This window comes from Capra hircus, chromosome 19 (genome assembly GCF_001704415.2).
Source record: "Capra hircus breed San Clemente chromosome 19, ASM170441v1, whole genome shotgun sequence".
Taxonomy (NCBI): domain Eukaryota; kingdom Metazoa; phylum Chordata; class Mammalia; order Artiodactyla; family Bovidae; genus Capra; species Capra hircus.
The window spans coordinates 40,013,099-40,037,548 of record NC_030826.1 but is presented as its reverse complement, the minus strand read 5'-3'; the positions used below and the strand labels follow the sequence as shown (position 1 = coordinate 40,037,548).

Here is a 24,450-nt window from a genome sequence, read left to right as displayed (position 1 = left end):
TGCCAGCAGATGGGAGGATACAGGGAAACAGCACGCAAGTCTAAGGGGGGGGGGTGCCCAAGGGGGTTATTTTCATCATATATTTATTACATAAATATATAGTAAAATAGACGAGCAACAATTACCATAAAAATATCTTTCTTTAAAATCCTGACCCAAAACACAACGGGGGTGAAAAATCGCACATAACAGACATACTGATTGTCAACGTGGGGCAGGAGTAGGAGCCCCCAGGTCACCCCTACTGGCCCCAACCCCTCCCTGGGGAAGGGACCTACTGCCTTCCCTGTTTCTGGCCACAGCCCCCCTCCCCCCACCCCAGCACCAGCTTCTCATACATTCAGTAGCGCCTGCAGGGAAGTGTCCCCCTCCTCCCACCCAGGAGCTCCCAGGGCAGGAGTTGCTGTCCCCCTTCTGGACGGTGTCTGTGTCACACGCCCCGCCCTCTCCCAGCCCTGTAGACCCGCCACCAGGGGAAGGGGTAGGGGCTCCTCCACCCCCACCCTCCCCAGGTCTGAGCAGGGAGGAGGCTGGATGAGGTATGTGTGTTATGAGTGATGGGAGGGGGAATACTGAGATGGAGAGGCGGGTGGTGGGGGCGGGGTAGTGGTCATGGCTCTGGCACCCCCTTGTCCTGGCCTGGCCCCCTCCTCCTCGTCCCAGCAGCCCCTCCTCCCACCAATACTGCACCTGCTGCCCCCACTCTGCCTGCCCTAGTGCCCCGGGCCAATACTGGGGAAGGCAGGCTAAGCACCCACATCAAGGCCATCCCCCTCATTAGCACCAATGGCCCCCAGAAGAGGGCCCTGTCCCCCACTTCCAAAGCAGGGACTGGGACGGCTGGCTGCCCATCTAGAGCAGGTGCGTGGCACTCCTGAGTCCCCCAGCTCCTCCCCCACCACGTGTACTTGCTCACACATTCACACAGAGAAACACACACACACACACACACACACCCTACCCCACTGAGAGTGGGGGGAGGGGTCAGGGGTTACGGGGAGGAGTGGGGGATCACAGCTCACATGACTGGGCAGAGGTGGGTGGGGAGGGAGGGTTTCCCAAGTGCCTGTAAGAGGCCAAGCCTCTTGGAGGCCTTTTCTCCACCATGTGCATGGCTGAGAATGGGAATGGAGACGTGGCGGTGGGGATGGAGGGACGGGGAGACAGCAGACAGGTCAGGAATTCCACTGGGCCCCCAGGGGTGGGAGGAGGGTATGAGAGGGCTTATCCATGGGACTGGAATAATACAGGAATCAGTACCCCAGAAGAGAGATGGGGATTGAGACAGACAAAGACCGCAAGGGCAGCCCAAGAGCCCAAGGGGGCGGGGCAGGCACACGCACAGGTGGCAGCCTTGCTCTTCCAGGCCCTCCACCCCCCGTCGGAACACCTGAACAGTGGGGAAAGGACATGCCCCAATGGGCTTCCCATGTGTGGTGTGTGTGTGTGTGTGTGTGTGTGTGTGTGTTTCCACGCATGTGTGTACATGTGTATAGGGGGCTGTGGCAGGCTGAGGGTCAGGGTGGGGTGGCAGGTTCCCCACTGCTTAAGACATTTTGCCCCAATAGTGCAAAGCGCAGGAAGCCCTGGCCCCCCCGCCCCCCGCCCCCTGGCCCATTCCCCATGGCTTCCGGGGGCATCTATGTCCACCCATCCATCCCTGCCGACATGCAGCCCTGAGCCCAGGGCCCTCCGGTCTGCTCTGTCCCTCCCCGCCCTCCCCTCCCCCACCCTCAGAGGGCTACCTCCTCCCTCCCTCTCTTCCCTGCGGAGTGGGCGCTGGCAAAGAAGGGAGGAGGAGGGCAGCTCACCCAAGTGCAGACCAACAGAGCACTCCTCACCAGGAGGGTGGGAGGTGGCTCAAGCCAAAGTCCCTGAATTAGAGAAAAGAAGAGGGGGAAGGGGTCCCAGGGGCACAGGGGCAGCTGGCCTAAAGAGCTTCAAAGGAAAAAGGCGGAGCACCAACCACCCTCTCCCCCAGGGCCTTGACGAAGTGCCACTGATCTAAGCACCCCATTCTGGGGCCCGCCCACCCAGAGTCTGGGGTAGTGCTAGTGGGAGCAGGAAAGAAGGCAGGCAGGGGTTAGAGAGAGCCCAGCAGACGGATGGGAACAGGGGCCCGCGGGTGTGCAGGTTCTGGGAGAAGCTCAAACACACCCCTTTCGCCTCCCCCCATGCCGCCCCCCAACCCCCGCCACGGGGCAGCAGCATCTGGATCGTAGCTAATACTGCAGGATGTGAGGAAGGCGGGAGCTTGAGCCACAGTTTTTCCTGTGTGGGTGCCAAGATGCAGAAGAGGAAGGGGGGTGACAGGGAGAGGCCCCCGGGGCTGGGCACTTGAAAGGGGAGCTGTGCGGGCAGCAGGGCAGGCTGGTGAGGGGCCAGCTGGCATCCAGAGTGAGAGGTAGATGGAACTCAGCGGGCACGAGTGGCAGAGAGCAGAGGGAGTACTGGGGCGGGGGGTGCCAAAGGGCACAGAGGGAGGGGCAAGGCAAGGGGGCGTGGCCAGGACCCTGCTGTATTAGCTCACAGCTCTGATGGCAGCCCTACCCTTGGGGACCTGATGTGGGGGGGGGCAGTTCTCTCTGATTTGGGGGGAGGGGGGCAGCTCTCAAAGTGCTCGGGGGTGGGAGGGGGGGTCCTCCCCTCTGGCCAGCCTCAGTTAATAACTTAATATCATCTCTCTATCAGTCGCTCGCTCTTTTTTCCTCTGTCTAGTATTTCTTCATTTATCTTCTCCCCTTGCCTGGTTTCCAAAGTGCAGTTAGAATGACTGTAATTTTTAACCTCCAGGGGAGGAGCCAAGCCAAGCCTTTCTTTGCACCAGGCATCTGGGGAAGCAGAGAGGCCCTCAGCCTGGAGGGGGGACCTAGGCCAAGAGACTGGGCGAGGGGGCTCTCTCGTGTGTGTGTGTGTGTGTGTGTGTGTGTGTGTGTGTAGGGGGTGAGTGAGGGCCTTTGCCCCCACCCCACATTCCTCTATCCCCTACGGTCAAGATGGCTTGTCCGCTCTTAGTTCTCCCTCCCTTCTCCTACCTTCTCAGAGGACATGGTCCTGGGAACTGCAGGACACGGTCCCCCCGCCCGCCTCCCACACTGTCCTTTTCATAGCAAGTTCATTTGTTTGCCCTGTCCCAGGGCTGGAGGTTCTGAGGAGGGACAGGGCAGTGTGGGGGTGTGTGTGGGGAGCTGAATCTATCCAAGGATGAGAGGGAGGAGAGAAGAGGTGTGGGGGTCTCCCTCAGCCCCCAGCTCTGCCCCTTCTCTCCCGGCTCCTCCCCACCAGCTCCGCACACCCTCTGGCCGCCTGAGGCTTTAGACTTCCTGATCCTCAAAGACCTCGAGGAAGAGTGGGGGGAAGAGTTCGGTGGGGCACTCGACTTTCATGTGGAGGAAGCGGCTGGCGTGGCAGGCCCCGATCATGCGGAGGTCAGTCACCTTCATCAGCAGCTTGGGCCAGAAGTGCGGAATGTTGTGTTTGCGGTGGTTGACGTAGTGCTCGAACGCCAGCAGGTACGCCTCCTGACTCTTCTCAATCTTGTCCACACACAGCAGGCCCGAGCGGTCTGCAGGGAAGGAGGGGCACGAGGCTGAGAGGGTGCAGGGGGGCAGAGGCCGAGAGGCTTGGGGAGAATGGAGAAAAACATGCATTCTGCGGGGGCAGGGGCAAGTCGGGGGCAAGCACAGGGCAAAGCTGGTGGAGGGGCTGGTAAAGCAGACAGAGGAGTCAGAGGTGGGCCTGGGAAGGGAGGAGACTAGGAGATGAGGCAGGCCTAGGGGGTGGAGAGGTGGGGTGGGCAGAGGAGTAGGAGGAGGTTGGGGGCAGGGACAGGGGTACTGAGAACAGAGGAGGGAGGGGAAGAGAAGGTGGATGGGAACAGAGTCAAGGGTGGGGAACAAAGGGGACTATGAGAGACAGAGAGCAGATGTGGGGCAGAGGTGAAAAATGAAGCCAGGATAGAAGAGGGCGTGGGAAGCTAGAGATGGGCCTGGAGAGAACAGAGGGGGGATGGGTGACAGAGCAGGGGACAGTGGACAGAGGATGGGCCTGCGGACAGGGATAAGCTTGGGGGACAGAGAGGTGGGCTTGGGGAGCAGAGAGACTGAGGGGTTAAAGAAGGACAAGCCTGGGGCCCAGCCAAGGTCTCGGGCCCTGGAAGCTCCGGAGCCCACCCAGCCAGGCTAGGTACCTGTTGACATTAGCAGCACAGCCTGCAGCAGAGCCACTTCCGTGTCATCCAGGTTAAAGGCAGAGAGTGACTTGCCCAGTTCAAAGATGGCGTCAGAGACGACACCCAGGCCGCCATTCTTGAGCTGCTCCCGCTTGACGGCCATCTCCCCGCTCAGCGTCAGGGTGTCGCTCTCGGGGTCATAGCGGACAGCTGCCCGCAGGGACATGATCTCCATGCAGCACCCCTTCAGGAGGATGATCTGGTCTTCGCAAGGCAGCTGCAGAGTCACAGGAACACTCAGCATGACCCTCCCCATGAGTGTCCCCTGAAGGTGCCCCTGGGAACTGCGAGGCCACCACCAACTGGGAACACATGCTCTGGACAGCTACCCTTGCACTGGGTGGCAGACCTACCTTGCTTCACTAACCCTCACAACTAGGTCTCTGAGTTAGGGCCTGTCATCACCTCCATGCCCACTGCAGATAAGCAAAGGGAGGTTTAGGGAGTTAGGCCATGCAGCCAAGCTCTCAAGCCGGTAGGGCAGCCTGTCCACAGAGTTAGAGCTCTTTAAAATAAGAATCTCCAGAGTCAGGATGGTCACGCAGACTTGCGGGGAGATGGGCAGGGAGAGGCTGGGGGTGCAGGGCTGGGCCCATGGAGCCTGTTAGTTCTTAGGAATCAGCTCACCCTGTACATGTGCGTGTGCGTGCATGTGTGTGTTGGGTGTGTTGACCTATAGGAATTGCTCCCTGTCCAGAGAGCTTCAGAGAAGGATGAGCTGGGACTGGGTGACCCGGGGAGCAGCCCAAGGCTTCCCTCCAGTGTGACACCAGGTCTCTCCTCCCATCCATCACTCACCTCGGAGAACATGGGCAGTTTTTTGGCAAAGTCCACCACGCGGGTGATGGCCGGGGTGATGATCTTGGTAAACTCGCTGAAGGCCTCAAGGTCCACCTTGTCTCCGTCTGGCATGGAGACGATGGGTGACTGGCCGATGTCGTCCGGCTAGAGGGAGAGATGGGGGTCAGTTGGGGCTGCAGACCCCTTTCAACCACTCACTGAGGCTCCCTGCCCACCAGGGGGAGCTCCAAGGCAGCTTGGGGAAGCGGGGGTGGGGGGTGGGGGGGGGCCACCGCACCTAGGGACTCTGTGTCCTAGGCCTAGGGCTTCTCCCACCTCGCCACAGAGAACAAACTAGCACCAGAGCTCCAAGATGGCTAATAAGAACAAGGATCGTAACACCAGTAGCGGCAATGCCATAACAACAGAAGCTACATTTGACTAATATGTAGCTAGGAATTAGGCCATGTGTTTTACACATATTATCTCATTTAATCCTCACCATGACTTATCACCACTAGTTGATGTTATACTTATCACCATTTCACAGATGAGGAAACAGATAGAGTGCAGCTAAGTAATGAGCCCAGGTCGAGAGCCTAGTAAGCGGTGGAAACAGGGTCTGAACCGTTACACACACACGTGCTTGCTTTCAGAGCTGGTGCTACTTCCAGTGTGCTGTTTCACCCGCTGACACACTCCAGCCATCAGGAGTTCTCTGCCTTCCCCCACCATACACAACCAACTGTCCATCTCCTCCCACGCTGACCATTTCCTTGGCATTCAGCTTTGCCAAGGCCCAAAACATGCGGCACCCAGGAGGCTCCCCAAGATACTGTCCCATGACTGTGTCCTTGCCTCTGCCTCCCAGTCACTGTGGAAAAAGGGGGAGAGATCCTCCCCACTTCACTGGAAATTTGATGAGGCAAGGCCCTGCCCTCATCAAATCAGATGGAAAAGGCAGTAACACATACACAGGTGTACAAATCAGAACTGCCAAGCTGTGGAGACTAGCAGCTTTGGGGTGGACTAATCTAAGGAGGCTTCCTGGAGGAGGCGAGACTCTGAATTCGCTCCCCTTGCCTGGCCACCAGGCTGCCACTCTCACTCATGCCCCTCCTCTCCTTACCAGGAATTTCCGCCTCTGCTTCCAATGGCTGCCCTGGGCGTTGGTGCTGCGATGGGCCTCCGTGGCAACATGGATCAGGTCCCACTCTTCAGGAGTGGGCTCTGGTCGCTGCTGCAGTGATCGGATCATCTCCTCCTTCCGGCGCCGCTCTCGGTTCTGCTCAATCAGTTTGCGCTTGGCCACCCGCTTCGAATCATCTAGAACCACTGTCAACAGCAGACACAATGCCCTTTGCATGGCACATTCTGTCACCTGCTCAGAAACTACTCTTCCCAGTGTTCAGGTTGGAGAAACTGAGGGGAAGGGCCGAGAGAGGCTAAATGACTTCCCTAGTAGTCGGGTGGCACAACCTGGATCACGATCATCACTGGGACCACATCAACTCCAACCCAGAGGATGCCATGTTCTGGTCTAAAGGTGACAATGGTTACTGGGAAACTGAGCCATCCAGTCCCCAGCTAACAAGAGGCCCTCTCTCACCCCACAGAGAACTGGAGTTCCTTCCCTGGCAGTCAGAGATACTGCGTTATGGTGCAGTACTCAGGACTTATTTCTACCCAACAACTCTCTGAAGACCCTTGACTGGCGAAAGGCAGGTAGGCACCAGGGCCCGTGCTCAGGGCCAATAGAGGAATCCTCTGTTTCCTTTTCTTCTGAGATGAGGGCAGCAGGGACTGCTGAATTCCCTGAAGATTCTGAATACTCATTCCATCACCAGCCTGACCCAGATGGTCACTCTGCCCTGTGGGTACCCTGGAAGGGAGCTGCCACATCTGAACACACCCCCACCTACAGCTGCCTGGCCCGGTTCCCCCCACCCATCCCCTTACAGTCCATGGCCATGCCCACAGCGATGCACTTCTTGAAACGGCACAGCTGGCATTGATTGCGGGTGATCTTGTCAATGACACAGCAGCTGTCATATTTGCACGAGTAGGTGGGATGGAGGTTCTTCTGGATTGTGCGGCGAAAGAAGCCCTGGAGTGGGGGCGTGGAGGGGAGAGACAGAGCATGGTGTGATCACGATCTTCTCTTCCTGAACCAACCATGCAGCTCTCTGGCAGGGGGTGGGGGGCTAGGGGAATTAGTGAGGGGACCTGGCATCCTCTGGACAGAGCAAAGCCAGCATCACCTGGGCTCTGCCAGGACTTAGAAACACACGTCTTCAGCCCCCAACTGCCTACAGGGTACCTGGGGAGTGGTGGTGGCAGAGGTAAGGATGGTGACCACGGAGAGGAGCTTTGAGCCTGGGAGGGTGTGAAATATGACGAGGCCTGAAGGAACAGCCACTGTGGACATCCAATTAATGCCTGATTTTCCATCTTGCTAAACAACTCTAGAAACAACACTGGCCCCAAACCATTCTTATACACACTGCCTGTTGCCTATGCAGGTGGAATTCATGAAATGGTGGAGGGGCAGGGAGAATGTCAAAAAAAAAATCAAGAAAAGGCATTGGGCATGAACTAGTATTAGCTTGAAAAGAAAATTTTCAATTTTATATACGGAGTTTAACCTTTGCTTTAAAGGAAAAAAAACCTCAAGACTCAAGATGGCAGTAATAATATGAAGGGCTAACGTCTGCTGCATACTTACAATGAGCCAGGAGCTTCTAAACCTTTTCTTTCATGTATCGTCACCTTTAATGCTGGTGTCAACCCCATGAGGTAGGAACTGTTACTATCTCCATGTTGCCGACCAAGAAACTGAAGCTTGGAGAGATTGAGCCATTTGCCCAAAGTTATATGGCTAAACGGTCAGAACTGGACCTGAGGTATGAGACGCAAGGTCTGAGCTCTCAGATTCTGGGGTGCAATTAAAATCCACCGATCAAAAATACGGATTCCTGGGCCTCATTCTAAACCTATACCATGAGACTCTCTAGGAGTGGGAAGACATCTCTGTCCTTTTGGGATGACCCACTGGGACTCAGAGGGCCTTGAGGGTGAGACTCTCTGTTCTCTGCTACACTGCTGGTGATGCTTCCACGAATGCTGCTAGGGGACTCTCCATTCCTGGTGGTCTTGGCTTGACTGACAGCAAGAAAAGAGGATCTTGAAGCCTCGATGTATTCTTAATTTTTCTGTTTCTTGAAAGGTCTTATATTTTCAGGAGGTGATGACTCTAGACAAACCATGTAGGTTGAAATGCCCGAAGTGAGATCTAATTAAGTCTCCCCAAGTCTACGACCTTGTCCCCTCTGCCCAGGGAGACTCTGCCATCCTCTCCTCTGGGCTCCACCATGCCCCTCCCAAGCAAAGGTTCTCAACCTTTCATGGGCAGTGGAAGCAACTGGGGAGCCTGTTCCAAGGCAGATGCCTGGCAGCCACCACAAAATGTTCTGATTGAGCAGGGCTGGGATGAGGCCTGGGGACCTGCACTTAACAAGTACTATAGGCGGTCCAGGAACCACATTTAAAAAACACTGATATTGCTTTCAGCTGACGTCAGTCTTTCTCTGGTAGGCTGTGAGCAGCTTGAGGTCAAGGCAGGTACTACACATCTGACACTTAATACACTGAGTGGATGGATGGAAGCAGACATTTGTTGAGTGCTTCTTTTCTGTTTGGCACTGTGTTAAATACTCGATGTGCACTATCTCATTTAATTCCCCCAGCAATGCTATGTGGTAGGTATTATCATTATCCTTACCCATTTTATAGATGAAGAACCTGAGGCTCAGAGAGATGAGGCCTCTTGCCTAGGAGTGGCAGAGCAGTGATTATGAATGAACAAATGAATGAACAGGGGAAATGATGATGAAATAGGTGGGCTTTAGGTTACACGTTTATAGAACTGTCTGTCGGGCCAGGTGCTGAGGGACTTAAGGGAACGAACGAGTCCGGGGCTCAGGTGGTGGGGGAGGGGCAGGAGCTGGCTGGTCCATACCTTGCAGCCCTCGCAAGTGATGCAGCGATAGTGATAACCGGTTGCCTTGTCCCCACATACGACACACTGCTCGTCTTTGTCCAGGTAACTAGGGATATACCCTGGGAGGGAGGAAGGGAGGCAGGCAGGCAGGCATGGCTTGGGGCCCCAGCAGAGAGGCTTTGATACTCTCTCCATCCCCCCACTTTTCCTTCCTTGCCCAGCCTCCCTGAAGGGTTCTCTGTCTCCAGGCAGAGTCCTGGAGACATAACAGAGGTCATCTTGCTCATCCCCTTCCCTAAGAATATGGAGAATCCAGTTCTTCTGATTGCCCCTTCAGGGCTTTTCTCTCTTGCTGCATCCCAGGGGCAGGGGACACAGGAGAAGGAGAAGCAAATCTCAGCAGCAGCTCATCTCGGGGACCTCAGGCAAGGGCGTGATGGGAGAAGAGAAGGGAAGAGGCCCTTTCTGACCTACTCCATCCTCAGTGGCTGGGGCATGCTCCACGTCACACATCTCACCCAGACAAGTCCATCCCAAGCTCTCCAGGAGGCTCTTCCCACAGGACACAGGACCTGCTGGTACAAGCCCAGGCCCCGGAAGAGCCCTTTGCTGGTTTGGTGGGGTTGAGGGTGGGGAGGAAGGGCACACACAGCCAGGCTCACCTGACATGCTGGTTTTCAGGGAACATTGGCCGTTCTTTCTTTTTCGCTTTCCATCTGGTGACCTGGTACTGGATAGGGGCAAAGTGGGTAGAATCAGAGAGCAGACCTTGGGCAGCCCCCCTTTGCATCCAAGGGGTTGAGGTTATGCCTCAGGCCTGACTCCCTCCATCTACCTCGCACCTTCAGGTCAGCTGACAAAACTGAGAAGGGTCCAGCTATCTGAGCAAGAGATAAGGGGCTTGGCTGGAGCACAAGTATGTTCAAGGGTCCCAACACACACTCACACACACATTAGAGAACCTTAAACATCCATCATCTATAAAACATCCACATATTTAAGCCTTCAGTGCTTGACACATATGCAGAAAGAATCTCAGGACATGAATCTTTAGGACACGCTTAAAACTATATAAGCTTAGAATACACACAAATACATGCAGCATAAAACCAGCACATATGAACATATGAACACCTATGCTGCCTTCAGTATAAACCCAAGCATGGTATGTAAGCAGCAGTCTCTATTATCTATGTGGATGTGACTTTCAGGGCTTTCTCAAATGTTATACGGCCTCAAGGATATGCCCACGTGTTTCACAACCCTCTAGACAGGCACCTAATAATACCATGCCCCTCCCCGCAGCGAACATGTCATTTGATTTTCAGCTCATGCATACACGCTAGATAACCACAGTGGACCACCAGAACCTAGACTCAAGAACATGAGAAAAGGATGGGACTCCCAAAGCCACCCTGTCCATGGGCCCCATTTAACAGAACAGCAAACTGAGGCCCCACCTGTGCCAGCTGACACGGTGGGCAGGGGTCAGAGCCAGGACAAAGACCCAGGGCCCTTCCATGTAAGGTATTATAGCAGCCCTCAGCCACTGCACACGCATGTGGCCAGCCTCTCCACATATGTGTTACATAACCTCAGCACACACAGATTACATAAGCCTTCTACATGCATGCACGGATTGTATAACCTCTCACACCCACCCCGTGTGTGGCATGTTGCAGAGTCCTCCCTCCAGAGTCCCATGCAACTACCAACACACTGACACAGTGACCTTGGCCAGGGTCACAGTCACAGATAGCTCTGTGTCCCACACACCCTGGGGATTGCCCCTGTTTAATTTCTAGAACGGTTCGAGGGTCAGATCTGCCTCCTGTCTCCGGAGGGGTGGGTGTGGGGGAACGCCTAGCTATCAAGGCCCCAGCTGAGCTGGCGGTCTTCAGCAATTAATCAGAGTTACAGCCTCTGGGTGCAGTACCAGAGATAGCCACAAGGTGGCGCAAGGACATGGGGGAGGGGAGGCTGTCAGGGGAGGGGCTGCAGTCCTGGGGGGACCAGGAACTGGCATTCCCGCCTTTCTCTGCCTTAGGAGCAGACTCTCCCAGACCCACAGAAGTCTGGGCATGGAGGTACAGAGGCTGTAAATGAAAGCTATGCAATGACAGGGTACATCTTTTTCAGAGTTCCCTGGGGTAGGGACTGGGTAGGGGGATACCCCACCGCCCTTACCTAACCACCAGCCCCATCTACTTACTCCACCCTTCCAGGGACCCAGTCTTGGGCCCCAAGGCTTTGCTGGGCCAGGACTCCAGCCTCCTGGCTCAGGATCTGGTCTCCTAGGCAACGGCCACACTGCTCCCCAGAGCACCCATCCCCCACCCTCTCCCCGGCCATAGGCACAGGCTGTACCCAGCTCCCAGGGCACCATGCCAACAGAGACGGAGCTCTGTGCTGCTTGGAGCCGATGGGAGAGGCAGAGACCCTCTGGGCTCCTGAAAGGCACTGCAGATGGTAGGTAAGCCATCCCTAGCTGTGTGTGCAAGGCTGATGTCTGCTCCACGTGGGAGCAAAATCTTCATAGCTGGTATTCACTTCCACTTCCTGGGAGGAGCTCCATGGTAGTGCCCGCCCTTGCCCATGAACAAGGAAGAGCTTGTGAGGCTCCCAATAGCTTCCAAATATAAGTGTGCGCTGTGACCAACAGCTACTGGACCATGTGCCCTGAAATGTCATGTAACAGGCACCATGGCTTCTGGACTGCACAATGGCAGTCAGAAGGGAATGAGCTGCTAGGGAGAGGAGGAAAGGAGGCAAATAGCAAGGCTGTTTGGATTCTACAGATGCAGGTGAGGGTGGCCGAGGGGACCAGGGAGGGGGGCAGGATTTGAGATGCCCAGCACCATCCAGGGAGGGGCCATGTGTCTGCCGCCTGTAATTACTCTACATCACCTCCCCCTTTTAGAATGGGCATCTCTCCATCCAGGTGCCTAATTCCCTGCCACATGGGAACATGACCTCATCTCCTGGGCAAAGGTAGGCAGCAGGCTGGCTGGCCTCATGCCCCCGCCCTGGCCCCCACCACAGAGGTACTTAAAAGGCCCAAGCTCAGCTCTCTTGGGCCCAGCCAGGTGACCCTGCTTGCTGCCTAGGAGTTGGCACGACGTAGCTGCCGAACGCATTACCTGCTCTCCTCTGGGTCTGACCCACACTCCACCTTGCTTGGCTTCTGTTCCATTCACTTCAATTCCATCCAGGATGCCCTCCAGCACGCCGAGAGACTGGGGTGGGCACACTGGCCCCCCCGGCACACCCACAGGCCACCCACCCCCTGCCACCCAGGCCCTAGGGCACAGCACCCATGGTGCCCGCCTCAGCACTTGGCCTTTCACACCATGCCCTGAGCCCCAAGGGGGGCGGGCGGTGAAAGGGGCCAGGGAATGGCAGGTGGTAGGGCTGGGTCGGGGAGCAAGCTGGGTCTGTAAAGGGGTCCTGGGTGGGAAGAGTAACTTCTGAATCTTGTCCTGTCCAGAGGTCCCTGCAGAGAGAGGAGAGAGGCAGGGATAAGGTGGTGCCATGGTGGGGCTAGGCGAATAGGATTCCTTTGGTACCAACATTTTCGGGCTCATAATGAGATGATGGGGGACTTCCCTGGTGCTCCAGTGGCTAAGACTCCATGCCCCCAATTCAGGGGGCCCAGGTTCAATACCTGGTCAGGGAGCCGGACCCCACAGGCTGCAACTAAGAGTTCGCAAACCACAACTGAAGTTCCTGCATACCGCAAGGAAGACCTGAGATCCAGTGTGCCACCACTAAGGCCTGGAGCACGCCAAATAAATAAATACTTTGAAAAAGAAAATAATGAGATAGTGGTAGTCATAGAGGGCAGGCACAGGGAGAGGACTAGGATAACCATTCAAATCAACAGAGAGCAGGCAAAAAAATAAAGAACCACCACACAGCAGGCAAGACTGGAGATCCACAGCCTGATCTCCAGACATGAACAAGCATGGCGGGAAAGAATGAGGTCATCCATGTACCTTGTCTCAATCCTCACAATCAAGTGAGGCCCTTGTGTGTGTGTTAAGTCATTTCAGTCGTGTCTGACCCTTTGCGACCCCATGGACTATAGCCTGCCTGGCTCCTCTGTCCATGGGATTCTCCAGGGAAGAATACCGGAGTGGGTTGCCATTTCCCTCTCCAGGGGAATCTTCCTGACCCAGAGATCGAACCCGCCTCTCTTGTGTCTCCGGCATTGGCAAGCAAGTTCTTTACCACTAGCGCCACCTGGGAAGTTCCTGGCCCTTAATATGCATCTATTAAACATCAGCTGCTATTACCAACCCCCTCGCCAAGTTTTCCTAAAACTCATCAGTAGTGTAAGGCAAGAGGCCACCAGAGATGGGCAGCTTTGAGCCCAGGCACAGGGCGGCAGGGGGTCGGGGGGGGGCAGGGGGGTGTACTGGGGAAGGAAGCCTGGTTTGTAGAGGTGGCATGCAGGAATCCTGAACACCCACTGGAGTGCCTCAATGAAGAGGGACGCTGAAAACAGTAGGGAGCTGCCCCCTCCTGCAGCTGCTGGCCCAGTTATGACTCCCCAACCCTGGCCCCACCAGGTGATTCCCATACAAGGTCCCACATCACACTTCCCAGTCTGAGGACCAGGCTTCCCCTTCCCCATTGGTTTAGCTGAGCTGCCACCCACCAGGAAGGCAAGGGAACAGGGAATGGAAAATAACCCCCGTTAATGGCACATAGAACATGTGCCCTCTGGTATCAGAACTTCGCAGGTGAGTAAACGAAGCCTCAGAAAGCTTGAACATTCACTCCAGTGGGCGCAGCTAGTCAGCAGCCTGCCTCCAACGCTGGCCTTGTTCTGCTACCTGGGGTCTAGGGCAGTGCCAACCTGGGCCAACCATCCCCTCCACGCCACACTGCTGACCCCAGGCTGCAGACCTGAGGCTCCGTGTCTGCCCACACAGGCAGGTGTGGGCACATGAGAGGGGACAAAAGGTGCAGCTTCCCACACACACCCCTTCATCCCTCCATCGTGCAACTGCTGCACCAGAGGCTTTGCCCCTCGGCCCCACCTCCAAGAACTGATAAGGAGTCTGGGTGGGAGGGGAAGGGAGAGATAAGTCAGGCCATTGGGCAGGGCAGGGCCAGGCCATGGGACAGGGCACTGGGGTGAGTCCCCATCCTGGGGAGCAGGGCAGGAGGACAGAAGGGTCGCCCATTCTGCCTTTGATACCCCCATAGACCAGAACTGGGCATTGGGGGCTGGACAGGAGACACTGGGGGGGGGGGCGGCGCGGGTGCGAGCGGGGAGCCTTAGCCCAGGGAGCCGTCAAGAAAGTAGGTCAAGTTTTTCTTGGCTTGCGGAGAAATTCCTGTTATAAATTTATAATGGCGTAGCCAGCCCTAAGGGGTGGAGGTGGGGGAGAAAAGGAGTGGGTGGGGTTGCCCAGAGCCTGGGCACAGAGGCCTGCCGCTCCCAGCCAGAGCTGACGGGTAGGGGGGCCAGGGTAGCCGTGGGGGTGGGACTGACAATAGAGGGCTATTTTCTGTCGCCTCTGTTTCCACCTCTCTCTGTGCCCAGTGAAGCTTCCTTTGGTCTGTCTGTCTGCATCTGAATGTCTCCCTCCCTCCCTCCCTCCCTCCCTCTCTCTCTCTCTCTCCGGGGCTGGGTGTCTCCCTGTCTCCCCCTCCCCCCAAGACTGTGCCTCGGTGCTTGGCACACCCTGGCTGCGGTGCTGCCCCCGCCTGTCTCCTGCCCACCTGGCATGCTGCCACCACTTGTTTACAGAAGCTGGAAAAATCCACTCGCCAGCCTGAGGCCCGGGCGCCCCCGGGGAGGGGAGGAGGCAGGCACAGGAGTGGGCAAAGGGAGAGAGGGGCAGCCCTGGGGAGCAGGCCCTGGGGCAGGTGAAGGCAGCCAGGGAGTGCAGGAATGGGTACGGACAGCTGTGGGCCAGGCAAGGCGGGGAGTCCTGGCGGCAGCACGTGGCGTGGGCAGCTCCCTCTCAGGCCATAGAGCTGGAGGAACCCCCTCCCCGCTCCCTCCTGCCACTGCCCCTACAGGGCACACCTGGGGCAGCGCCAACCTAAGCCACCATGTTTATCTTCCCTTCCCCCTCCCAGGCCCAGTCTTAACTCCAAATGTGTCTGGGCACTGCCAAGGGCTTGCACGTGCCTGCTGGGAGGGGCGTTGAGCAGACCGGTGCCTGCTGCCTGTCGGTACCACCTAGGATCCCCGGAGGCCCTGGCAGCGGGCAGTGGAGCAAGGTCCTGCCCTCGCTGCTCAGGGCACCCTCGCCTGGCACTTAGCAAGAGGCTGGCACCCCTGAGGGCTCCTTGTCATCTCTCTGGGGACATACCTGGGCCTCTGAGGCGACAGAGCGGGCAGAGAGCCCAGCATGCAGGGAGGCACACGGCACGTGGGCCAGGCCTGCGTTGGCCGTGGGCAGATGAAAGTCCACGGGGAAGTGGGGTGGGGACACCCACCCTGAAGGGCAGCCTCTCACCCCTCCTCCTGGAATCCTGTCAGTTCCCCAAGTGCCTGCCGGGCACAGACCTGCAGAGGAAGAGGCTCAGGCCCCTGCAGGCAGAGGGGCTGGAGCCATGCTGCAGAAGAGGCTGGACAGCCGGGAGGCAAGGCCCACCTGTCGGCGGGCCTGGCCACCCACTCCCTCCTTGTCAGATAAGAGCTGCCTGGTGGCAGTGTGGGCAAGGCGCCCGTGGAGGGGGAAACATTTCATTAAGCTTAAGTGCTTCTGGGATGGGGGGACAGAGACAAGAGGCCGATGCAGCATCCATAGGCACCATGCCAGGTCCCCGCTGCCGGGACTGTCCCACTCTGCAGTCCTGTGGACCCAAGGGACTCCCTGGAAGGATGCCGAGGGCTGCCAAAGGGGCACACTCTTTGCCCCTGGATCGAGCCCCCAGGTCTCCACACCAGACTCCTCTGTGTCTACTCTTGGCTTTGGCCCTACCTGTCAGGGCCCCTGAACTTTGTCCTTAATGCACTAAGGAAAGCCCAGCCCTCCTCCTTGCCAAGCAGAGGGAAGGACACACATAGAGAGAGGGGGGCCGAGAAAGGGGGAGAAAGAGGAGGAGGAGAAGGGTGAAAGGGACGAAGGGGGAGAGGAGAGGAAAGATGAGGAGGGGCAAGAACAAAGAAATGGGCCGGGACTGGGGTAGAGGCAGGGATGACAATGAAGTAGATGGAGAAGAAGCAAGGCGGCAGGGAGGTGGGGGTGGGGAGAGAAGGGTGGGGGAGACAGAAGGACAGAGGAGGGGAGGAGACACAGAGAGAAAGGTAACAAAGGAAGATGGGTGGGGGGTGCTCGGTGCCCCGCCCAAGTCCCACCTCAGAGGCTGGGGGGAGGGCAGAGCAGAAATGGTTTCCACGGTGACAGCTGGTTCTTGGTGGCCTGGCATGTGGGCTATTAATAGTGCTGTGGGGAGGTTCGCACCTCCCTCTCCCCTTCCCCTTTGCCTGCTGCTAGGGTGGGGGGAGATACTTCACCCCCACTCCCAATTATCTGGCACTGATGCCCTGACTGCACACCATGGGGGCCAACAAGGGTGATGCTAAGAGGCCCAGGTGGCCACTGCAGCCCACACACAAACACACACACACCAGACACACGCGCGGGCATGCACAGGCAAACACGGGCATCTGTGTGCAGGCATGACCGCCTGTGCCAACGTGGGCTCCCATGGGCAGCCACAGACACCAACAGCCCCCGGGGGTTCTGGCGACGGCGGCAGCAACACAGGCCCCCAGGTTGAGGGCTGGGTGCCTCTCAGGGCTGGGACCTTTATCTCCTTTCCCAGATCCGCCCCCCCCTCCACTCTCAGGTATGGACTGGGGGGGGCGGGGCTGCCCCACCCAACTCCTGTTATCCCAGTGCTGGGAGAGAGAGGAGGGGTGAAGGCGGGACGGGAGGTGCTATTTGGCAGGTGTGTGATGGCAGAGGAGTACACAGACAGACGCAGGCACCAGCTTGGCAAGCGGGAGGGGCCAGGGGAAGGCAGCAGCCTTCGGTGGGCTCTCACAGGGCCCCCATGAGAAGAGATTCTGGAGCTCAAGGGCAGTGACCCCTGATTTCTGATCCCCTGAGCCACTCTGGGGCCTTGGAGGCTAATGGGAGATGGGGGTGAGGGATATAAGGGGGAGATTGGTTACTTAAACAAAAGGATCCTCTCCCCCAAAAGAATATAACAGGAAATTCCCCCCTGCAGGTCAGAGACAGAAAGACATAAACAGTAGCCTTGACTTGGGCCAGAAGCCGAGTAGGAACATCAAAGACTGTCGGGCTTCCGCCCACCCCCACCATAACCTCACCCACCTGCTGCTCTCCTGCCCCTCCTCCCACCCCAGGCCAGCTCCCATCAGGCAGCAAGGTGGGCACCCAGGTGTGGGGCTCACCTTCACACTCCCCACCGCACCTACTGACGATGGTGGTGCCCACAGCTCCTGCTCAAGAGCTCAGCCCCTTCCCTGCCAACCCACAGATCTCCATACCTACCCCCCACTCCCCACAAGGAATGGAGAGGGAGATCCAAATAGCCAAGAAGGCAGAGTTAGGAGCACCCCCAGGCTGAGAACGCTCTCCCTGCCCCCACCCCCCCAGCAGCCAGTGGGTAATCGGAGCTGGGAGCTGGGGCAGCTGAAGGCTGGAGGCATGAATGTCACGGGGCCAAGGCGCTCACTGCAGATGGCATCATGGGCACAGGGCTGGGGTCCTCCTTTCCCCACTCCCCTCTTCCAGGGAGGAGGTGGCACAGAGGAGTCTGCGAGCCCTGGGGAGCTCCGCCCAGGAGGGAAGGGAATGGTCGAGGGGAAACGAAAAGCTGGGATGTTCTCCCTGGCACCCTCAGAGAGGCAGAGATAGCCCCCAGCCAAGCCGAACAGGCACAGGCAGGGTTGGAGTGGTGGGGGAGGGACAGAGAGGGAAGCGGGGAGAGAGGAGCAGGGAGACGAGGGAGGGAATGAGGAAAAGGGAGGAGAGATCGAAAATTGTGTGTGTGTGAGAGAGAGAGGGAGAGAGGGAAAGGGAGAGAGCGGGAGAGGGGGAGAGGGGAGGGAGAGAGAGAGAGCAGGCGAGAGTGAGCAAGTAAAAGCAGCCGAGTCTGCCCGCACACACACGGACACGTGCAGACACACACACTCACCCCGCATGCGCAGAGCCGCGGGCTCCGGTACCCCATTCCAGCGGATAGTCAGAGCCCTCCCCGGCCCACACATGCACAAAATGCGCACACATGGATGCGCGCACAACACACCCACTCACTGCTGTGTACCAAGACGCCCGATAGCCACCAAAGCCTGGGGTCCGCGCACTCCCCTTCCCTCGCCCACGCCCCATGCGCCTGGGTAAAAGAGAAAATGAAACAGGCGGCTCTGGGAGCCAAGAGCTCATCTCCTCCTTACAAGAGGAAGCGAGGAGGAAGAAGAGGCGTGGGGGCTGGGTCCAGTCCCGCTGCTCTGTGCCAGTGCCAGAGGCGTGCTCTTGGCCCTAACCTTTAACCCCAGTCCCCGTGCCCAGACTGGGTGCCCGCCTCCAAAGCAGGGGAGCAAAGATAGCGTTTTCTGGGCACCGGTGAGAACCATCTTGTTCCCCTTGTCTGCCCAGAGAACTGACGCCTCCCTCTGGACCACCTCACAGCCCCGCAAGCCACAGGGTGGCCCCCCTTTGGTGCCCCAGCCGTGGCCTGCCAGGGAGGAGGGCAGGCAACACCACACACCTGAGAACCACACGGTCCTCTCCCCACCAGCCCCAGCCGCCTCTGTGAGAGCCTGAGAACCGTCTCTGGTTCCAAGTGGCCTGTGTGTCCCCACCCACCCTGCAGCGTTCCAGACCCTGGGAAGAGAAGGGAATCCACAGGCCTTGTTGGCCGTGACAGCTCGCAACAGGGGCTGACTACAGGTGTCATCTCACGTTATGTCATTTGCCTTCACTCTGCACAAGGTGGGCATCCCTGTCTCCAGATTACGAAAACCTAAACCCAAAGTCAGCAACTGGCAAGTGGCGAAAACCCAGCCTCCAACTCCCAGGCAGTGGTCTTCCCACCATGGTCATGCGTGCCTCCCTTCCCCACGAGGCAAAAAGTCCCCCAAGCACCTTTGCAGTCATGAGAACTAGGGTTGAGATTAGCACCCCCACTCCAGAGGTTCCCCAGTGGCCAACCACAGGGCATATCCCTCCCATTGTCCTGGGGGAGCTGCATAAAAGGGATGGAAGGTGGAGAGAAGAGTTTTATCACCAGATTCACAGAGGATAAGAGGCAACCCAAGATAGACCCTGGACCCCCAGGTGCTGCTCCCAACACCCTCCTTATTCACTGCCCCCACCCTCCATGCAGGGGCGGAGAATCTGTCAGCCAAGGGTGGGTCCTGAATGACAGTTCGAAGGTAGGTAGCTGAGATTTTGGGTCCCCAGGAGAGAGGAAGGGTGACTTACTCCACACATAAGAAGTGAGAGGGGTTGTGGAGAGGAGGCTGCTTTCCTTGTTTTTCCTCTCCCACACTCCCAGTGCTCAGACTTGTCCTAACAGAGATGCCGTGATGCCCAAACATTCGTGCATTTGTCCCTAACTGGGGAGGTGTGTCCCAGGCTGAGATACCGAGGGCTCCTTTAAGAAGCAGCTAAATAAGGTGAGGATCAGAGGAAAGCACAGTGGTGGCAGAGGGGCTCCAGGCTGCCCAAACTCCTGGCGGGAGAGAGAGAGGTGTCATGGAGAGGTGACAAGGAGGCTGGAGATTAGGGACCCACTATCCCTACCACCCCCACCTCATGCCTGTAATGTCCAGGAGATCCAATTCTCCACCAAGCTTCTCCAGGAAATCCAGGGGACCCCAGACCCACAGATTTTCTTGCTGTAACAGCTAACACATATGGTGCTTGTGCACCAGGCACTTTTTAAAAGCATTTCCTATATTCTGACTGCTGTAATCCTCAAAAAACCAAATGAGGTCGGTAGTACCATCCTCAATTTACAGATAAGGCAAAGGAGAGGTTAAATTGCTTGCCCAGGATTATACAACTGCCAGTGGCAGAGCTGGGATTCAAACCCAGGCACTCTAGCTCCTATATATATATATACACATGTGTGTGTGTATATATATATATATACATATATATCCCTGTTTTTAACCACTACAGCATATCACCTGCTAGAAGAACAATACCTTGTTCTTTCATCCAGCTATGTGACCCAGCCTCAGTTTCCCTTTTTTGTAGCAGCTATGGATTCTCTAGGGTGGAATCCATGCCAGTGCCTCCTCATCCATCGTTCAGACCACAGTTAGAGGGGAGCATGGCCAGAAATGGTAAGTGCCCCCTGCTCAGATTTCCTCTCTGGAAGAAATGCCCGCCCTGCCAGCCCAAAGTGAAGGGCCAGCCCATGGGAGAGGGCCTCACACAGCCCCACACAAAGTCTGGGCAGCTGTACCCTCAGAACCAGGCTCAGAGGCTGGGCAAAGCGGACACAGCTGTTGGGCATCTCTGAGGTGGGTCTCAGCTGCCAGGGATGTGGAGAAAGGCCATTGTGAGTCCTGCTCAGCTGGGTCCTGCCAACTCCCGACACTGCCCCTGGGCGGGGGGGCGATTATTTTCCAGTGGGTCAGTGTGGAAGGAGCTTCCGCTAACCATCCGTGGCTTGCCCACCCAGACCTTTCACCCAGGCTGAGCCCACCGGCCTGAGAAGTCAGCGTGGGTAGTGGTTGACCCCTTCTCTTCTTCCCCTATGCGCAGCCCCCCAAACTTGCTGGCCGCAGCTGCAGGGCTGAGGAAGTGCAGGATGTCCTGAGCAGCCAGCTGAGCCCCCCGCCCCCCACCCCAACCTCTCGCTGACCCCAGAGGCAGGGCAGGCAGGCCGAGGGGCGGGGTCTGAGTACTAGCCACTGGAGAAGAATGGAGACCATCACCGCCGGTTCCCAGCTCCGAGCACGGAGGCTGTGGCAGAAACGGACACCAGAACAGGGGTCAGCGAGGGGGGTGGATAGGGACGGGGTGAGAGGGAGTTACAGACTGGTGGAGAAGCAAGGGGAAAGAGAAGAGACACAGAGAGACAGAGCCCCGGAGACCGCGGTGGAGCAAAATTCCAAGTCAAAAATACACAGACTCACCCAGACACTCACCAGCGCACGGCCTCCTAAGGGAGGCTTCCAAGTTTAGACAGGAGGGCAGAGCTGAGAAAAGGGGCCAGACTCCCGGTGGGAGGCAGGAACTCGGCGGGGGCTGGGGGGGAGGCCGGTGAGCATCCCCAGTAATGGCCCAGACCAACGAGCCCAGCAGGGGCACTGTGCTTTCGGGGTGGGGATGGGGGCTGCTCCCTAGGAGGCAGGTATCCCCAAGACTCCCTTCCCACCCCACCCCCCCCCACCCCCCGCCCCCGGCAGCCAGGGTCATCCCAGCTCCTGAAGTCACCTAACACTGCTTCACGAGCCTAACTCGGCCCTCTAGAACCCCCTCCCCCTTACTCTTTGCTCTGATTTTCCTGTCCCTCAAAAAAAAAAAAAAAAAAAAAAGAGCCTGGAAAAAGAAGGCAGGAGGAAGCCTGAGGGGAAAAGTCTATGACTGCGTGTGCATCTAGGGGTGTGCCTGACCGCACAGCTACAGTGTGTGCATCGGGGTTGTAGACCTGTGACTGTGTGGTCCTGAACCTTCTGAGTGCCTCCTGCACCTGAGCCCCCGGGACTGTGTGCAGATGCCTGCACCTGTGTCCAGAGTTCCCACAGTCAATCAGTTAAAAAGGATTACGGAGCACTTCCTATGCTCGGCTCTGGGTGGGATCCAGAGCAATTCCAGTGACTCTCCTGGGTCTCAAGGAGCTCACCATCTAGGGGGCGGGATGACAAGGGAAAGAGACAGAGAATGTTACCTATAGTGACTTCGTGCCTTCCACCATTATGGGAGCTGGGTTTTTTGTGTGTGGTACACAGCACCTCAGAAAGCCACAGTAAGAGTCCAGGAAAATACTTGTTGCTGAGTTGCGTATATGTGGGTTGATGTGCAACTGCGTTTGCGTTTGACCGAGTGACAGCGACTGTCACGGCAAGGCGATGATGCCTGTGTGACTGGGCTCATGCGAGCACGTGTGTGCCTGTGAGTGACAGGGTCTTTTGTAATGTGTGGCTGTGTGCAATTGCTCTGCGTTCATGCATGCAGGCGATAGTGACTTTTTCTGTGTGGGTGATAGGACTCCTCCTTGTTGTGTATGAGAGCATCTCCCCGTGACCCTGTGCCTGGGTATGTGCATGGGTTGGTCTCCCATGGGTGTGTCCCACCCTTCTGAGCTCCCCTGTGCAGTGGCAGCGTGCCTCTTCCCTTGTCCCCATGTGGGTGTGTCCAGCAGTTCCTGTCCTTGAGTCTGCCTGGGTGTCCCTGGGTATGCATGTGGCCGTGTGTGTGGGCATATCTCTGTGTCTGCATGGCACATTTGCTTCCCCCTCATCTTGGACCACAGCCCCCTATACCCCTCCCCTTCCTGGGGCCTGAGCCAGCATTGAGGGGTGGGTTCCCATCCCACTGGTTTTCCTTCTGCGACCTCCAGACCTCCACCCCCGCCAAAACCCCCCTCGCTGGGAAAACGGGAGGCTCTCTCCATTGCCCCGATAACCCCCACCCCGCAGGCTTTACCTTCACACTGGACAAGGGAGGGCCCCAGGCAGAGAAGGGGCACCAGAGACACGTTGCAAGGGGAGGGAAGCGGGTGGCACACAACACGGGCCCATTCCTCCCTCTCTCCCCCAACCAACCTAGCTTGCAACTCCCCTAATTATTCAGGGACCCTCAGATACACCCCCCAACACACACACACACACACACACACACACCCAGCCGCGTTTTTGCAATTAGTTGTGTTGCAACCAGAGAGCCATGTTCAATTGGGGAGGCGAGTGAAGTGGGGGGGGGAGACTTCTCCTGGGGCCCGGGGAAGCCCACCTCCCACCCTACTCCTACCGCCCTCCGCTGCTGGAGGTAGCCTTGCAAACGCCACTCGGCCTCGGCCTGGGAGGCTGGGGGTGGGAGCTGGGGGGGCAGGCCTCCTGCGCACCGTAAACAAACCGCGGCGCGGCGGGCGGGGGAGCTCCGGCGGCCGGCAGCGGGGCCGGGCCCGGGAATGCGCAGCGGACGGGCCGGACAGAGGCCGGGCGGGCCTTCGAGGGGGAGGCCCGGACGCCATCTCCGCCGGCGAACCCCGGGGCCCACCGACCTCCCAGCAACGCCTCCCTTCCCCAGGGCGTTGAAGCTGCAAGCTCCCGGCCAGTGACAGGGTCACTGGGGCGCCCGGGAAGGCTGAGGCTGGCCGCGGGTACCCCCCGGACGCCCCCAGCCCGCCTGGGAGCTGGCCAGAGAGCCCCGCGGCTTTGCATAATCAATCGCGAGGTATTTGCATATTAATGCCCCCTCGCTCCCTCCCCCTTACCTCGGCGTGGCGCGCTGGACCGGGCTGGGCAGCGACGCGGGGGTTTCAGCGCCCCGTGCCGGGGGCGTCCATGGGGGGCCGGTGGGGCCCGGGCCGCCCGCCTCCTGCGCCCGGGTGTGAGTGCGAGTGAGCGCGGGGGGGCGGGGGGCGAGTGTGGCGGCCCCGCGGCTCCTCCGGCAGAGGCGGCGGCCGCTCTTGGCTCCTCCCTCCCCCGCCCCGCTCTGGCAGGGGCTCGGGCTCGGCGCGCCCAGCCGGCTCGCGGCTGCTCCCTGCAGGCCGCCTCGCCGCCGCCGGCCCCCGCCCCCCGCCCCCCGCCGCGCCCCGGGACCCCGGCCAGCTCCCCGGCCGCCCCTCGGCCGCCTCTGCCCCCTCCCGACCCGCACTCGCCCGCCCCACTCCAGGCGGCTCCGGCAGGAGTGGTGCTTGGTGACATATTTTGGAAGAGATGTCATTTAAAACATAGCCTTCGCTTGCTGCAAGAATTGGGGGGTTGGGGGTGGCACCACGGAGATGGAGAAGGGCACATCGGGGAGCCGAGCCGCCTGCACTTTAGAAGTCCGGGAGAAAGTCTAAACACCAAACCGCAGGCGGTTTAGAGTTTGTTTTGAGTTCGGGTCCCTTTTCTGCCAGTAACTCCCTGTATGACCTTGAGCAAATCACCACCTCTCCAGGTGACAAGCTTCCTCAACCTTACAATTCGAGGATTGAGCACGTGACCCCTGGGGTCCTCTTAAACCATCCTGTGTTTTTAATCCTTTTGGGGGTATGCTTCCCCATTACTTCCCTTGCAGGCTCATTTTTAACATCATTACCTGCCTGATCCACTGCCTCCCCTTTCAAATGTCACCCTCCTCCAATGTAGGCTTTTTCTATTCACTGCCACCAGTCATTTCCTCGACAATCTGGTGCTCTTTCTGAGCTGGGGAGGGGGCGAGGCTTGCCCTACCCCCTTAACTCTCAGCTTCAGGACAGCGGGTTTTCCTTCCACGTTTGCCCCTCCCCATCCAAATGTACAAGGCCAGTCCAGAGAGAAGGGTGGGCTGCG

At 58.0% G+C, this 24,450-nt stretch overlaps 1 protein-coding gene across 1 annotated transcript; it reads right to left on the bottom strand.

The window, feature by feature from the left end:
* Window positions 67-23,688, bottom strand: THRA (thyroid hormone receptor, alpha). The gene is made up of 9 exons (XM_018065021.1): window positions 23,406-23,688; window positions 12,152-12,504; window positions 9,674-9,741; window positions 9,030-9,130; window positions 6,971-7,118; window positions 6,141-6,346; window positions 5,030-5,176; window positions 4,190-4,448; window positions 67-3,565 (listed from the first exon to the last, which is right to left on the bottom strand). The coding sequence occupies exons 2-9, from the start codon at window positions 12,202-12,204 to the stop codon at window positions 3,315-3,317; spliced, it is 1,233 nt and encodes a 410-aa protein (XP_017920510.1). The 5' UTR covers window positions 12,205-12,504; window positions 23,406-23,688; the 3' UTR covers window positions 67-3,314.